An 18515-nucleotide genomic window follows, 5' to 3' on the forward strand; every position below is an offset into this window, starting at 1 on the left:
AATTATTTTTAATAGATCTACAGTTACTTTGCGACCGTTGCGCAATCTGCGTAAGCTTATATTTTCGTTCTGAACCAGCCAATTAATAAAAAGAAAATATGAATAAAAAAAAGATTCTTCATTGATTTTTTTAATTATTGTTTTTCATTTTAAGCGATACAATTTTACTCTATTATAAAAAGTTTTTTTTTCCATTTATTTAATGCACGTAAGTATAATAATTTGAATATTTTTAAACCAATAAATTTTCAGTCGTTTTTAATTATAAAAAAATTAAAACAAAGTACGTGTTATTTTTTTCAAAAAAATTTGGCTCTAAAGTATTTTTTCAAATTTTTTTTTCAATACTCGTTTATTTCATAATTTGTTAGATAGTCAGTATCATTTTTAAATAAATAAATCTTTAGTCGACTTTATTTACAAAAAAAAGAAAATAATAAATAAATAAAAAACTTAATTCTTTTTTACATTTATTAAGTATAGAATTTGATCATTGGTCAATATAACTTTATTATTTTATAATAAAGTAGTATAATAAATAAAAAAAAAAGGTCTAACGATGTTTTAAAAGCACAGGTTTTTTCAAGAAATAATTTAAAAAATGTTTTACTAAAGTGAACATTTCTTTGGTTTGTTTTTTTCACACTTTAGTATTATTTTTAAACCAATAAATCTTAAGTCATTTTAATTTAAAAAAAAATCTTAAATAAAGCTTTTGTTTGTTTTTACTTTAAGACATCTTTATTATTTTAATTGAAAAAATTAAGCAATTCTATTGATGTTATAGAAGCATTTTCTTTTGTAATAGATATATTGCTTTATTTATTTTTGATTGATTTAAAGATTTCTCATAGAAAATTGTTACAAATATTTTTTACAATAGACATATGTTAAATCGCGAACTCTAACATACGATGTATCACGAAATAAAATTTCTTACTTCGCCCAGTCCTAGTGTTCAGTTTTGTATTTGTTCACAGAACATTTTACTTTGTCTGTAGAAATTTTAATAAAAAAGATAAGTTCCTATTTTAAAATGGCATTACCCTTAAAGAAAACTCTTTTGATTCTAATCCTAGACACAGTTCTTAAGCAGAACATCTAAAAATGAATGATGTACTGTCTACAATTTATTATAAAACTGTTGTAATAATAAACAATGAGAAAGCCATTATACATTCAAGGGGAGATAACATTCTTATGAAATTTATCAACATACACCAGTTCTTGCATTATAACTTTTAAATATAAAAATTATTCATTTCATAAAATAGAAAATGGCAGCTTGTTGTGAAGAAATTAAAATATTTCTGTGCTGTAGAAATTAGATTAAATTCACTGAAAAGAGACTCTTATAATGATTATACTTTTTGTGCCAACCATTACTCAACAACTTTACCACAAAATACAAACAGTTCTTTTTAATTTTATGCATTAGTTATGAGGAGCTTTTTTTCCCTTCATGTAGCCTGTCCATCTTTCAGAAATCGATTTTATAATAGGATCATCATGAATAGTGCTGAGGAACAGAAGTTGATTGATATGAGTGCTATGGTAATCCCAACGTGCTAAATTTGGTGCAACACCAAGTGAATAATGGCGAAGATCATAGACTGAACCTGAACCAGTATCAAACAGAGGCAGCATTCTTTTTAAAGAAACTAGGCCTTCCTGAAAAAGTTTCCCAGCTTCCCGACAAAGTTGATGATGACCACTTTGTTGTACATCATATAATCCAAAAAGAGAATAAATAAAACCATTGAGCACGTATGAGCTTGGAATAGTAGGATATTCTTCATACCACACATATTTCCCCAAAAATGTAGTTAATATTCCTCCACGTTCAGAACGAATATAGAAAAGTTTTATAGCCCGTAAAGCAGCTTCCAGATAGTGAAGATCACCAGTTACTTTGAATGCTCGAGTTAATAAAGACATTGCTTGGCCTTGAGCCATAGCAGAATACCAGCCAGGAGCTAGTTCCAGCATTCCATTAGAAAGTTTGCGAGTGACTTTAATAGGCCACCCGCCACTCTTATCTTGGTGATTAACTAACCAGTTAGCTGCAGCAAAAAAATGAGCCATGTGGGAGGTAGAACTCAAGCTCATGTTATCTACTCTTCCAAAGCCAGAAAAAATGATGGAACGGACTTGTAAATTTTTAGGCTTAGCTATTTTTTTCTTGCTTTGCATTGATGGCAGTCCTTTATTGAAGTCTATTATTAAATCTCTAGTTAAAGTTTTCCATTGATCACTTGTTCCTATTCCATAGTATACATCATACTCCTGTACAGAGATGAGCACATCAGACATGACATAATGAATTTTATATAATGCATGGTCACCAAGGCTACTTAAAATTACAGTTACACTGGCATTGGAAATAAATTTTAAATCACAGTTTAATGTGGTTTCCTCCACATCTTCATCAATGGACAACACTTCTCTATCTGTACCTAAAAAATAAAATAGATTCATACATAAATATATTTTTTACTGACTCAATAATTCTATTAAATAAACATTTTCTCAGAAAACAGGATAAAAAATTTCTGAATAGTTATTGATTTAATATCATACCTTTTGTATAGTGCAATTTAAGTTTTATCTCACTTTATAAAAAAATAAAAACCTCAAGTAAACAGCATCATCACTAGACTTTAGGGGCTCATTCATTATTCTCATTACAGTTTACACATTATTCTCACTGCAGAATCTAGGACACCTGCCTTCTGAAGCTTAACACTTTCAAATGGGCAATGGACTTTATGGATCCCAAAAATGATACATAGACCAGGCGCATATCGGAGAAAAAAAATCAAGCACTGAAGGCGATTAGTTGCTCTTTTTCGCCATTCCCTTTTACAAATTTAAAGTTTCCCTATTCCATCTAGCTTTCTGTATTTAAACTCTCTGGTTCAATCATAAAATTAGTTATAAAGACGATAAGCACATCTTGATACTTTAAATAAAGGCCAATTAGAAAGTGTGTTAATATATAAAGAATGAAATGAATTTAAAAAATTATAATTTAATCTTTGGTATGCATATTTCAAAACCTATTAATTTTTTGAAAAATCTTTAAAATAAACTTAGTTAAAAATATATTCTATTAACATTTATTTAAAAAGCCGACATGAAATTTTCAGCAATAAAAAATATTTATGGTTAAATCCAGCATTTTTGTTGTGGTTAAGAAAGTTCTTTGACTTATCAAAAAATTTAGTAGATGCTTAAGCAATAGAAGTTTGGTTGTATATATATAAAAATCCTAACTCTTCTTTCACATTTATTGTTTATGTAAATTGAAGGGTAAATTATTCCATGGCAAAAAAATTAAGATTTTACAGGTGATCTTTTTCTCTAGTATTTTAATGCCCAATGATTTATTTCTTAATTTATTTAAAACTCATATTATAATCTTCATTAAACATCTTAATTTAGCCAAACACTCATCTGTTAAAAAACAATTTTTAAGTTTCAGTTTCCGTAGTTAAATGCCTCTTTGACTGTATGTCGGGTATAGATGTGGGTCGGGTATTTATAAGTAAGTATTTACCCTTGCCTTGGGTAAACCCAAAATCAGGGCTCTTATCAATTTTTTTTTGTCATACTTAAAGGATGTAACCATTATTTGTCTTGCTTTTAGTTCTAAGTATAATATAATAATCTCTAATTCTCAAAAATAAATTTTAAAAGTAAAATATATCAATTCCAGAAAAAATATTTCAAAAAACTGTAAATGCCTGGAGAGAAGCTACATTGTTGCAATAAAAAAGTAATGTAACAAGGTTTGCATTGAGTAATATGATAAAGTAGACACTCTATTAAGTCATTTGAGTTAACAGTTGGACATATTTTAAGAAATCAATTTTTCAAAGAAAATGGTATAAATTGGATAAAATGGAAGAGATCCTAAATGAGAGCAGAGTTCAAAATTTATTAAATTGGCTGAAATTATGTTATAAAACAGGCTATGTTTACTTATATTCATTCTGCGAATTAATATAAGTGGTAAAACTAAAAGTTTACTCAGAAAACTATTTCATTTAAACCAAATTTTTATTATCTTCTTGATTATATCTTGAAAAAATAATTAGACTAAATTTATTTTAAGAACTTAGTAAGATTTTGTTTTTTATTTTTAAAATTTTTAAAGTTTTGGTATAACATTAATTTTTAAAAAATTAAGATGTGGAGAAAATAAAATTTTTAGCTTGCAGAATATATTGTTTTTATTGAATAAAAAGAGTTTGAATGTGTTACTTCAAGTTTTGCACAAAATGTACTGAATGGCAAATACAGAGTGACCCAAAAAACCTTGGTGAATAACTGCTTAATATATTTCCATTAAACAAAAGAAAAAAATTCCAGGCGATAATACATAAAATTTTTTTATATTTATTTCCATTTGAATATAGGGCTACTTTATACTGTATATTATCCAAACAATGCTCCTTATAAAATTCGTTGATCATATTTTCTTTAAATCAATATCTAAAGTCAAATGTTTAAATAATGTTTGCTTTGAATAAGCATTATTATTTTAAGAGATATCCAGTATTTAAAAATAAATTTCGCAAATGCGATTTTTTTTTGTGCATATTTTATAGAAAAGTACTAGATAAAATTCTTTAAATTTCATTCTTTGTTTATTTTTTCTTATTTGAAATTAAAATATTTAGAGAATTCCAATCTAACCACATTATTTCTTCAAGATTAGTTAATTGTTTTTACAACTAAGCAATTCCATGGTGTCGGACATAAAAAATGAAAATAAATTTCTTAGAAAATTTCTCTCATAAAACATAAGTTTCCAATCATAAAATTTTTATATCAAATATTTAGTGCATCATAACCTATCAAAAAACAATTTGTTTTATAAAAACTGATTATAATAAGTTAAAATTAAATGGATTAAATTGTTGGTGTTGGACGTAAATCACACGAAAGCAAAAATATTATTACTCATTCACAAATTGTCTAAACTCTGTGAATTTGTTTATAAATTAAATGTACACTTGACTAAATTTTGAAGCTAACATTTGCATAAAGAATTCTATGAAGTTCTTAATTTGTAAAATATAATACATAATTAATTTGAAAGTTTTTACTTCGGTGTCAGATGCAAAATTTTAGGTGTGGAACGTAAATTTTTCAAGTTGGATATAATTTAAATAAATCATAATTATTATAATGACTGAAAATTACTTTAAATTTAATATTATAAATATTGTTTCGGATTAAACAGCTTCTTGAATTTTAAATTGTCCTCGATTTTCTGTTGGAATAGATGGATGAAAGTGTTTTATAACATTTTCCATCTTCTAAAAGTTAATTGAAAAATGACTAATTTTATTTTTAACTGCACAACTTATATTAATAACAATGTAAATATAACTCATATTTAAGCAATCTTCCCTTAAATCTAATAATTTAAAAAATTCTGGAAATAAACAAAAACTGTCACAAATTTTTTTTAAAATAACATGGGAAAAAATGCAGAATGGTTTCATTATTTTTATATACATTAAAAAAAAATTATTGAAAAATATGTTATTGTACATTAAAAGCAAAAAACAAAAATTTTATACTGTATTATTAGTGTATAAAAATTTTTTGGGGGATAAAAAGACCTTTTAGCGCAGGAAAAATAATAATTTAATAGCTTTATTATTGTCGGCATAAAATTAAATAAACGTTTTGTACAGTTATTACCATTTGTTCTTACAATCTACGTTCAGCACAGTATTTGATGTTTCCAAGCAGACGATATTAATCGATATGCCTTTTACTTGTATTTAGTTTACTTGTATAGCTATACCAGGGAACAAGAAAGGGTATATGTCCCAGTTGTAACATTAGAGATGTGCCAAATTTATGAAAAATAATTTCAAATGAATTCCAGAATTAAATTTTCTATTTGTAGTAATATAATCATCTGAATGCATACCAGTCTTATTTGCTGATTACCAGCCCAATAACTGCTAGCAATTTTTATCCCATTTACCTAAAAATTGAATAGTATGTGTATTATTGTAGTAGTTTGCTATACATGTAGGTATATTATTTTTTAAATTCTTTTTTCCAATTTGGTAAAAGAATAAATACTTATCCTTCAATCAAAAACAATAAACAACTAAGTATAATAGGAACTACATACTTTAGTAATGTATACTGTTCAATTTTAAACTGAAGCAAATGAATGTTTTTAAAATGATGATTTACACATGATTTAAAGCTCAAAAGTCTAATTAATGAATTTAGTTACACAGAATCTAAACTTACAACAGTCCTAAATAGTTCTTTAAGTCTGACATTACATCATTTATAGATATATTTCAAGGGTTCAAAAACTGAGTTTGCCCCAGTGCCATAAGCACTAATTATGTCTCGTTTACATATCAAGGTTTGGTACTTTACATCTAAATGCATATGGCAACGCTTTAGCAAGCATTTGTGCTAATCTAAGTAGAAACATGTGCTCTAACTCAAGAACGGTTTCTGAGTATGGGCCAGAGTTGCTTTTCTCAATAAAAACAAATACAAAAAATAAATAGCTACAGAATGTTCTAAGAAAATTTTTCTCTCTAAATACATACTCTCTTCAAGCTCTAAGCAAAATGAATGATTTAAAATGGTCTAAATGAAGTTAAATTATTTCACAAAAAATTAAAAATGAGTTGCTTACCTGAAATAAATAAATACAAAACATAAAATTAAATTAAAAAATAGATAAAAAGTTTCATTGATCAATTTTAAGTTTTAATATAAATAACTTTAAGTACATCTTAGTTAAGCAGATTTTATTGAGTTACTAAGGTGGAATACATTATTGTAAATTCACCTAAAAGAATGTTTAGATGGTTTCTATTGATATTTCACTTCCTTTTATAAAGAAAAAACGAAATAAGAGATTTATTACTATAAATACGAAATAAGAGATTAATTTACAATAAAAATATTTATTATTTTCAAAATTAAAATAGACTATACAAATGAGACTTTGAATCCTGTTTCAAACAGAAAAAATAATTTAATTATGTTAAATTCTAGAGGCATAGTATAATTAATTATGCATTTTGGTGTTGGACATAAAATATCAGAAGTGCATCTTGAGAAATTTTTTTTTAAATCAAAATGTGAAATATTTCTACACATTTGTGCAAGAGAACCTGTTTTGTTACAGTTTACTTTAATTATTATTTATTAAAATTTCTATTATTAGTGTGAAGTTTAAAAAAAAATTATAACTGTAACTGTTAAGAGATTCACTTAATACAGTTAAAAATTTCAAATGATGTAGCCCTTCCTTTAATAGCCTATAACTTATTTAAAACTGATATTTATAAGTTAAAAGTCATTATTACCTAATACCTTGTTTGCTAAAAAATATTAAAATTTTGGTCATATGGTTGACCTTACCATGGAATTGCCCAACTAGAAGGTCATTTAGCAACCATGGGAGAGCTTCATGTAGCATTCTAGTTCAACAGGTTCATAATGGAGTAAATTTTAATGCAAGCAAAGTATTGCTAAGTTGATGATATTTTAACAGTTTGTCGATGAATTTCGGTCTAAAAGAGAGGGTATAACGTATGGTAAAAGAATTCAAATTAAGAAAAAAATTCCAGTTTTTCTTTAAAATTCCCTGATTTTTTATTCACATTTCCCTGATAATTCCAAGTTTTAAAGGTTTTCCTGGTGGGCGGCCACCCTCAAATTTTTTAATTGGCCTCCTCACCACTGACACTAATTAAAATTATATACTCTTTTTAGGTGAACCAAAAAAACTAAGTATAAGAATTTTATATCACAAAAGTAAGAAAAAAAAAGAGTTGAATACATATTTAACAAACCACAAAGTGATTTAATTATATGATAATCCATTATTTTGAGATGAAATGTTTTACAGTTCTATTATTTTGATTCTACGATATATATTATATTCTCTTTACTGTATTAAGAGTGCAGAATGAGCTTAGTTAACAAATATTTTTTTCAATGAATAAAATTTTAGGGTTCAGATTCAGAAATTATACAAACTATGTTTTACAAATTTTTTTTATTATGTACCTGTTACAATATAGTGCGAAAATAGGAAAGAGAAACAAATTACCCCCATGATTATTTAGAAAATTGAACTATTTTAGGATTGCCAGCCAAACACTAACAGTCTGATTGTTTAATAAAAACAAATGTATTCAAAACATTTTATGCATTAAAATTTATCTATTTCTAGATTTTTCCTTTTCTATTATCACCCAGAAAATGAATTGGCAAAATGCAAACAAAAGATTTACTGCAAGGAATTCACACACGGCTCTATGCCTGTACATGTAATATAATAATTCACTTTGAGTCACTGGGATAGTAAATGAAGTAAAAATAGTAATTCAATCAATGATAAATCAATTGAACAAATAGTTTTTAAAAATAAGCAAAAGTATAGAAGTAATAGAGAAAGAATGGATAGGTACCAAAACAATAAGAACATAAGGAAAAATAGAAAGCTTGCTGTCTATGTAAAAGAAACAAGAACTTTTAACTTTAATGTTATTAACATTTTCCTAATTGCAAAAAATAAAACAAAAAATGTTCAAAAACCTGAAAATTTGTATAAAAAATTAAAAACCAAAAGTAAAACTTTTTAAAATACCTGAAAATATCACAAATTTTTTTTAGGGTCAAATAGAAATTATACTAATTTTTTAGAGGCCTTTGTTATTATTAAAAAATTACATCACCTTCTATGCTATAAGTATGCTATTTATATCTTAACCAGGAATAAAAGAAACAAGGCAAGATGAAAAAACAATGTAAAGTAATTAAACTAAAGAAATATGATATTAACAGAACATTTTGATAACCTTGTGTTCTGAATTCAACTACTAAGCTATCAGCAACAGAATCCATCACTCTTTTCAGACCACTTCTGGGTGAATAAAGCCATTTTGCATTTTGAGTAGTTTCTCCATCTTCAATAAATTTCATGGAAGGAGGACTTTCAGTTAAGTTTTTACTGAAATGGCTGAGACCAAATTGAGCAATTTGTATCGGATAAAAGTGACCTCTTGTGTCCCATTGAGTTGAAACAGGAACTCCTAAAAATGAAACAATTGTGTAGAGAAATTTAATAAAATCTGTATAATGTATAATAAAATAATAGAAAAAGTTACATTAGTTTTCTAAAGCCTGTAAAACAACAATAGCTCTTGTCGATTATAATAAATATCAAGGAAGGTATAATGCAAAATTTTTGTCCACCATAGCATCATATATAGAAGAATACTGAATTAAAATATAATGATATCACTTAGTTCGCATCTTTCAGTTCAGAGAGGTGACTAAAATAATTTCAATCTTACCCATATCAAGGAAACTATTATTTAAACAAAACAACTACAGTAACAATCAGAAGTCTATAAAAATTTCCAGGAACCCATTGGAAATTATTGTTTTTGTTTTATGAAATTACATAAAAACAATATTTTAAATTTAATATTATCTAATATTAAATAAATAAAATAGTCATAAATATAGTATTTTGCAAAGAGCTCTACAAAATCTTTAAATTCAGCAAATAGTTTGATACTTTGTCCTTAATATACCAACGACCAAGGTTGGCAAGTTTCTGCCGAAGTGGTTAAAACTACTGGTAGAAACCGGCATGGCAGAAATTCAGAAAATGACATAAAAGTAAGTACTGAGATTGACATACAATGGATAATTCATAGAAAAAACAATTAAATGTTAAACAAAGTACAATTTATTTACAAAATTATCACCATTCAAAATCAAATATTACATTGTTTGCACTCTGCAGTAATCTATAACAAAAGACAAGTTTTGATGCAGTTTCTAAATCTAAACAATTTGTCAATTTGCCTATGCACGAACATGAAATTTGAGAAGATTCTCTAAATGTCCAGCAGAACTAGCAGGCAATGCCATCAAGGAACAAGCAAGATTTGTGAAACTTTCATCTATTGCATATCTTTCAAAACTGTACCACCATGTAGCAGCTGGGGTAGTTGTCGAAACTTGACAGGAAAAATAAGTTTTAGGAGATTGGTCCAATTTGTATATAAATATTTGATATACTGCACTCTTTATAATTAATATAAACAAAATAATATATATTCACAAACAATAAATTAAAAAGTTTGTTACTGTTATATGGAGTTACATTTTTCAGCTTACTTAAACAAAATGTTATTAAGCAATTACTAGAACTAATATAGACGTATTTTTAGTTTCTGCCGGCAGAAAGCCAACCCTGCCAACAACGCTCCATACTATAAACCGATTCAAATGAAAATGGACGTTATAACGGGAGGTGGCTATATCATGAATGAACAAAACTATAGCAAATATTTACTCTTAACTCATAATACTGTATTAATTTTACAAAAACCTTATACTTCTATCCATTTCCTTCGAAATTTTTAATTTCTTTTCCAAGCATATGGCTTTATCCTCATTATAAGCAGCTGCTTTTGCCAAATAATATGCCTCAAGAGAATCACTAAATGTAAGGAAAAAATAAAAAATGTGGGTACCATGTGTGTAAACTCCAAAATATACTGCCTATTACAAAACTTCACCATAAGAGTGAAAACAGTTCTCAAGCAAGAAAAATAGATTCTTGAATTTATTCAAACTTTTATAACGAAACTTAAAGGTTATGAATGCATATAGGTGACTATAATTTCCACACAAAAGTGCAATATATACTTCTATTTTCAATAATGAAAAGTAATCGCTATTTCATCATTTTTGTAATATTATGCCTAGAATATGAATTAGTGGTCTTATCACTTCTTCATTTATTAAGAATTTAAGCTGTTTCACATTTATGGAACAGTAACTTAAAAAGATATAGGAGTTTTAACTTTTTCCTTGAGACTTTTGCTATCCATTGATACACTGTCAATAGAAAAATGTCTTGAAATTGCATAAATGCTTAACACTTGTATCTGGAGTAATTGAAAAAAAAAAAAATTCAGTCGCTATATTGGAATGAATGACTTAGTTTAGAGTTCTTAATGGAAGCTAAATCAACATTAGATGAAATAGCAAACAGTACTTTATGTATTGGCCATTATAATGAAATTGTTGCAGAAATGGGAGGGGGGGGGTCACACTAAAGAGAGTAGACTGTACGTGTAAAATACTTTCATGTACTGTAATACAGAATCATCATCTTTGACACACCTTTTACTGATGGTGTACATCCAGGATTTTTGTGTGCATGATTAACAATGACACATTTTATGTTAGCGTTTCCATTTTTCATGTTATTCTTAACATTTTAAAGGAGGTGGAATACCCCATTGCAACTTTTGAGGAGGAATCAGCTACAACTACACACCTCATACTTTGCTGTACCATTTGTATAGCTCATCCACAACATGAGATCAATGCATGATTGATAGAACTTGTTATGCATACAACATCTTTTCTGGAAAAGAATACTTCATGGATGCTATAAATCAAAACAAATGGAGCAAAAGAGGGAATCCAATGCAAACTTTTTAACATCTCAGTTAATATTTTTCTCTTTTATGAAAATATTCAGACTTTCAGGTTTAATAAACAGGTTAAAATGAACTAAAGTATTGCACTATTTTTAGGTGCCAAGCTTTTTTGAGATTCACAATGATTAATAAATGTTTATAAAATTATCTAACTTTGAATTCTTTTTATAAATCAATGAAAAAAATTTATTAATTCTGGTTCTTAAAGTTTAAGGTGTTCTGCATAATATTCATTAACCATCTGATATTTAAAGAATGTTAGTGCATTCCAAGTCTTTTCTGTAAAGAAAATCAATTTTTCTCATTGTAGGCATAGAAGGGAGAAATATTGTCTTTAATTTGTTGATTATGCCTAGGGTGACCAGACGTCTCCGATTTCCGGGGATTGTTCCCGGCGAGGACCTCGTGACCCCGGTTATAAAATTGAAAAATTTTGTGTAAAATATTTGATAAAAATATGCTATATGTAATTTTTATTTTCTCAAAAATTTTCATACAAATTAATGTAAGCATTGAAAATTAAATGTAAACTAGTTTTTAAGAACACACTATAACTTTTACTACAGAAATTTTGGAACACATAACTTTAATATCTAGTTATGTTTACATTTTTACAAGGCTGTACGCCAGACATGTTTATATAAGAAAATAAGTTTAAAACAAGACGTAACATGAATATTAGTTGCTGCTTTTAAAACAATTAATATCTTGGGTTACATAAACTGCCAATATTAGCTAACTTCCACTAAAAACAACAATTACTACATTTCCGTTTTATTTTAGAAAAATAACTAAAACATTTTATAATCAGGTAAACATTTTTTAAATATCTAACCAATAAAGTATAAAACCATTTTTTATGAAATTGTTATTATTATCACTTACGACTAATTAATTTTTATAAATTCTAATTATTCTACATTATGAAAACCTCATTAATTTGTTATCATAATAGATATTTAGAAAAATATTTTCATTTCTTTAAAATAGATGTCAATATGGCAACAGAAACAAAAAAAAGAAAATGCCATTATTTGGATGATTGGAAAAACGAGTTTCCATTTATTGAACCGAATCCTGATAATTCTTCCAAAACAAAATGTACAATGTGTGGAGCAACGTTTTCAGTTGGAAGTGGAGGACGAACAGCTATAACAGATCACATTCTTACAATTAAACACAAAGAAGCTTTGGCAGCAAAAACAGAAACGAAATCCGTCAAACAGTTTCTTCGTAAGCTGGATCCACCCCAAGAGGAGTTTGACTTAGCAACATATGAAGGAACGCTTGCATTTCACACCATTCGTCACAACCAATCGTTTCGCAGCATGGACTGTACTTCAAATTTACAGAAGAAATTTGTAGACAAGAAATTTTCTTGTGCCCGAACAAAATGCCAAGCTATCGCTGTCAATGTTTTTTCTCCGTGGGCATTTCTTGAATTGAAGAAAGATTTACAGTCTGATCAATTTGTAACAATATCTTACGATACTTCTAATCACAATCATGTAAAATTACTTTCTATTTTAGTGCGGTATTTTCAGTGGGACTGTGCTAAAGATGCAATTAATAATAAACTTGCATCACTAAACGAAATTAAAGGACAAACTGCAAAGATTTTATCTTCAGAAATAATAAACGCACTATTCGAGTTCCAATTGAAGGATAAAATGGCTGGTTTGTCTGCGGATAATACTAACACTAATTTTGGAGGATTTTTAAGAAGAGGAACAGAAAATGTTCATACTAAACTTCAAACTGAGTTAGGAAGAGATATTTTTGGTTTTGGGTGTAATGCGCATATTATACATAATGGCGCTAAAACTGCTTTTGATTGTTTGCCTGTAGATATTGAAGTTATGGTATCTAAACTTTTTAGTTATTTTAAAATTTACACAGTCCGAATTGAAAGACTGAAAGAATTTTGTGAGTATGCTGGCCAAGAATATCATCAAATTTTAGGACACATTCATGTTAGGTGGTTGACATTACTTCCTGGTGTAGAAAGAATTCTTAAAATTTATTCATCTCTTAAAGAATTTATGTCTGAAAAAAAGTGCCCAAAAATCTTGAAGAATTATTTTGAGAGTGAAACAACCGAGTTACGGTTGTTTTTTGCGCATTCGCATGCTGCAATTTTTAATCAAAGCATCTTGAAAATTGAAAGCGATGACAAATGTGTTATTGAATCTGGAGCGGTTGTCAAGGATTTGATATTTAAATTGAAAGCACGAAAGAATGCCAAATTTGTTCCATTTGTTGTAAAACCTGAATTGACTAAATTGATTGCTGAGAATATCATCACTGAAGATTCTTATTTAGAAACGTCGAAAGAATTCTATGAAGCTGCGATTTCATATTTAGAAGCTTGGAACGATAACAACGATGATATGTCTGATTTGAAGTGCCTTCTTTTAGATTGTAAGCCTTCACGGTCTGAATTTGACGAGGCACTTCTGTCTCTCTCTTCAAAATGTGCAATTTTGAATGTTAATTCCGACGATTTATTAGACGAGTTTACTTATCTTGAAGGTTATTTGGATTCAAAAGACGATAAATGGTACCAATCCGAACACATAACAGACAAATGGCGCGATATAAACAATTATTTTCAAAAAAACAGTATACCATTTACAAATATCAAAAGAATTGTTGAGCTTGCAATGTGCTGGCCAAGCAGCAATGCGCCTGTAGAACGGGTATTTTCGCGCATAAATAACTATTGGACTAAAGAAAAATCGCGAATGGATGTCAATACAGTGAAAGTGGTTTTATCTGTACTGATTAATTTGGATTTTTCATGACATATTTTCTCAATTACTCGAAAAAAATACTGAAATTTTAAAGAAGATTCATTCTTTAGAAAAATACGGTGTTAAGAAATTGTATAATTTTAAAAGCAATACAATTGTTTTGTTAACAGATTTTAAAATTGTGTAAAAATGTTATGATCACGATTTTAACGATATAATTTATATACTAAATTATAAAAAAAATTTTTTTTTAAAGATAAACGATCAAATTTCCCCCCCAATTTTTTCTGTCGATAAAATGGGGGGGGGGGGGAGAGNAGTAGAGATGAGTGTCCCCGGAATCGCCCGAAAAAATCTGGTCACCCTAATTATGCCACAATACAGTAGACATATGATTTTTTAAAATTTAAATCAGATTCAATTTTTTAGAGATACTTTAAGAATTTGAGTTTATAATTAGTTAAGTTTTATAAAATAATTAAAATTGAAATATCATTAAAAATGATTAAAAAAAAATATTTCAAACTATAATCCTGCATAAAAATTAAGTTTACATTAACACATAATACATGTAAATGAATGATTTAAATTTAATGAAAATGTAATAAAAACATATCATTACTTGCAAAACAGACAAAATGAAATCAAATTTAATTTCACAAATAATTTTCTTCAAAATAAAATTAAGTGGAAATATCAAAACAAATTGTTATTTAACTACAGTTTGACAAATATTTTTATGTATAATAACTTGACCTTAGAAAAACAAAAAAATATAGATAAAGAAATTTAAAAAATCACATTAAATAAAATGATTTAAGGTGATTGTGTCAGCAGTTTAAAATTTCTGAATATTTTTACAGATCTTAACATTATTAGATGCATTTGTGCCCTTTAATGCCTTTATCAATCCAAATAATTGATATTTCAATAGCAAAAAATTTTAAATATGCAATATAATTTAAATATGTTATGAATCAATTATTAGAAGTTAAATAATAACAGTCACTTTTTAATATTTAAGTACAATTTTATAACAGAAAAAATCGAAGAAATATTTAAAGGAGAGAGAACACTTCATAAAAGCTTTCATTGAAAATGGGAGTTTCTTTCGTAACACCCACCCCCCTTCAGTAGTCATTATTAAACTTATATTTTAAAATAAAAACAATATTAAAAAAATAACAATTAGGAAAAAATAAATCATATACAGTCAGATCACGATATAAGGTCATACGCATGTAAGGTCACCCAGCATATAAGGTCACTTTTCCAAAGTCCCGGCTCACTAAATAGGAATTCTTTGTTACAGATTATCGGATATATGGTCAAGCTTTAAAAATCGTTATTGCTTATAAGGTCATTTTTATCTGAGGCTAGGGTAGTTTCTTTCGAACTAAAGTCTATTTAACTTCCTTACAAGGCAATTACCCCTCTCGAGTTCTTGGAAAATGTTGCAGCCAACGGCCAAGCTACAATTTCTGAAATTGTTTCACAAGTTGTGGATAGTGAGGACATTGACAGTGATACTGAAACTGTAGCTGTACCCCAAGTGGAAGCCTTCAATGCAATAAATGTCATACAAAAGTTTTTTACAAACCATGAAGGAGCTGAGGAACATTTTGAGAAGTTACAAAATCCAGAAAACATTGTTCGAAAAATGAAACCAAAAACGAGACAGATCTGCATAAATGATTATTTTAAATAAGGTAAGATGTAATGTATGTATGCACACTTTGAGGAAATTTGTAAACAGCTTTATTTTAAATAAATTTTTTAAAAAATCTAACTTTCTTTAATTCTTTATTAATTCTGGGTGACTTTATATCAAGGTCTGACTGTATATTTTTTTTAAAAAAAGAATTATTTTTTTTCAAAAAAGAATTTAAGAGTCAAGATTTTCTTTTTTGAATTTGGCAAAAAAATATTGTATTATTTTTCAGCAATATTAGCATGCTGTGTTCCAATATCCTTGTAAATGCTTGGATTTTTCTAAAGAAATTTGTTTAATGTAATTAAAATATTCAGCATCAAGGTTGAAGTAAAGCAAAAAAAAAAAAAAAAAAAAAAAAAAAAAAAAAAAAAAAAAAAAAAAAAAAAAAAAAAAAAANGGAGTGAAAAATAGAAAAATCCTCTAGAAACATAAAATATACATAAGTTAAAAATAATAGGTAGCTGATTAAGTAAAATCTAAGAGAAAAACTAAATAAAGTTGATAGCATAAATCACTTTGATACTTACCTTCAACTCCACTAATGCATTTCACTCTATCTCTAACTTCTACATTATAATTTTCAAACCAGAGGAATACTTTACTGGGATTGTACTTTTGCTTGGGAAAATAAACTTTGGAATAACTGTGCTGCCATTCAAAGCGATCAACTCCACTATGTTTTACTATCTTTCCATAGACTTCAAAGTACTTGCGAATAAACGAATATGGAATGTATACTTCTCCATTATCTTGCCTACAGGAGACTGTGTATTCATCGTTGATGAAACAATCAATTTCTTCCAAAGCTCGTAGTCCACTTCGGAGCTTAACCCGTTGACCTCCATCATCATCATCTGCATTGTTTTCATCAAATTTAAATAAATCAGAACTTTCTATTTTCTTCACTACTGGTGTAACACAAGGCTCCACAATTTGCCACTGCTTTTCTTTTGAACAGCTCGTCCAATAAGTGAGTATAGTGAAAAGAATGAATATGGTGAAAATGACCAAAAGCAATTTAAGGCTGACTCGTACCCTCATCGGTAATTCACTGAAAAAACCGAAAACAGTTCAAAAAATGACACAATAGTCTGAGAAGAAGAAACATAATAATTTTTAATAATTATACATGTTTGGTATACAGGATGTTCCAGAATCTTCTCATTAAAGTTAAATGCTAAGAATCTTCATAAAATTAATTAACTTTCTGAGCATTAGTCCAAACTTTTCTCTGTACTTAAAACTGTAGGCTTACCAGAATTAAAAAACCAGAATAGCCTAGGTTTGAACTTTTAATCCTAAACCCAAATGAAATTCTGAATTTAAATGAAGTCACAAAAACATACATAATAATCTTCTTGTACTGTAAAAATGCAGATTAGTTGCTATTATATTGCAACAAGCATTTTTTATTTATTTATTCAAATAAATAAATATTTACGAAAACTGCTTTCTAGAACTTCAATATCTACTTTTAATCAACAAGAATAATAATATTCTTTTAAGAATTTGTACATTAATTAAGAACTAAATTTTTTAACAATACAATGATTTTGTTATATTGAGAAAAAGTAGTAGAAATGATAGCAATTATATTGGTTGTATCACACAATAGTGGAAATAGTTTAAGATGCCCTTGTTTAGCTCTGTGTCACATACTTATTTCATAATTCAGCTACATACAGAGAGGTATGTCTCTAAGAACCTCACTTAATTTATATAATCTTTCAAAAATTGAGCAAAAGAGTATACACTTCAAGGGTGCAAAATTAATATTTAAGTGAGAGAAAATTGATATTGAAATTTAACACATCACTACAGAGGAAGACCGAACTGAAAAACATCATAACCTATTTGATTATTAGAGAAGTTGAAAAGTGATAATTTGAAATGACTGCAAGTTTTGTCATGCAATCAAAGTGGTTTTGACTTTTCATCCTCACTTTTTCACTAGTTCTTTCTCAATTTTAACCCTTGATGTATATACTTCTCTTATTTCTTTTTTGACAGGGATTCTAGAAAAACATATCAAGGGCTGTGATTATGGAGCATCCTGCACATTTATTCAAAGGCATAATTAAAAGAATGGAAAGTACCTTTGGTCACTACTATCGCTATTTGATAGCAAGCTAATGGCAACATCAATTTTAGACTTTCTGATGGCACTCATCCAGCACAATTAAGTATTGAAGAGATTTTCCGCTTTTTAGTCATAGTGTTTAATAATCACAATCAAAGGACTTTCTTATACCTATATGAAAAGACTTTTTAATAACTGTAAAGCATGAAAAATATGGACAGGATATTTATAATTTATTCATCAATCGTGTCATTCAGTTGCAGAACTGGTTATCTTCTCGCATTTCGGAAATGCATTTTTTCCAAAGGAGGTACTATCTTTCAATACATTAAAAAAAAAAAATAAAGTTATACTATGTCACAGAAAAAACAACAACTTAAGTCTTTACTAAGTAATTGTTTACCATGCTGACTTCTGGTCTTCGGTTC

The 18515-nt window shown here is 27.7% G+C and overlaps 1 protein-coding gene across 1 annotated transcript; it reads right to left on the reverse strand.

Annotated features, from left to right (window-relative positions):
- Positions 1-1108: 1108 nt before the first annotated feature.
- Positions 1109-18243, reverse strand: LOC107446424 (D-glucuronyl C5-epimerase). Its single transcript, XM_016061055.4, has 4 exons — positions 18104-18243; positions 16535-17058; positions 8871-9104; positions 1109-2456 (listed from the first exon to the last, which is right to left on the reverse strand). Exons 1-4 carry the CDS (start codon positions 18175-18177, stop codon positions 1435-1437), a joined length of 1854 nt encoding a protein of 617 aa, XP_015916541.1. The 5' UTR covers positions 18178-18243; the 3' UTR covers positions 1109-1434.
- Between the last annotated feature and the right edge of the window lie 272 nt (positions 18244-18515).

This window comes from Parasteatoda tepidariorum, chromosome X1 (genome assembly GCF_043381705.1).
Source record: "Parasteatoda tepidariorum isolate YZ-2023 chromosome X1, CAS_Ptep_4.0, whole genome shotgun sequence".
NCBI classification, from domain to species: Eukaryota; Metazoa; Arthropoda; class Arachnida; order Araneae; family Theridiidae; genus Parasteatoda; species Parasteatoda tepidariorum.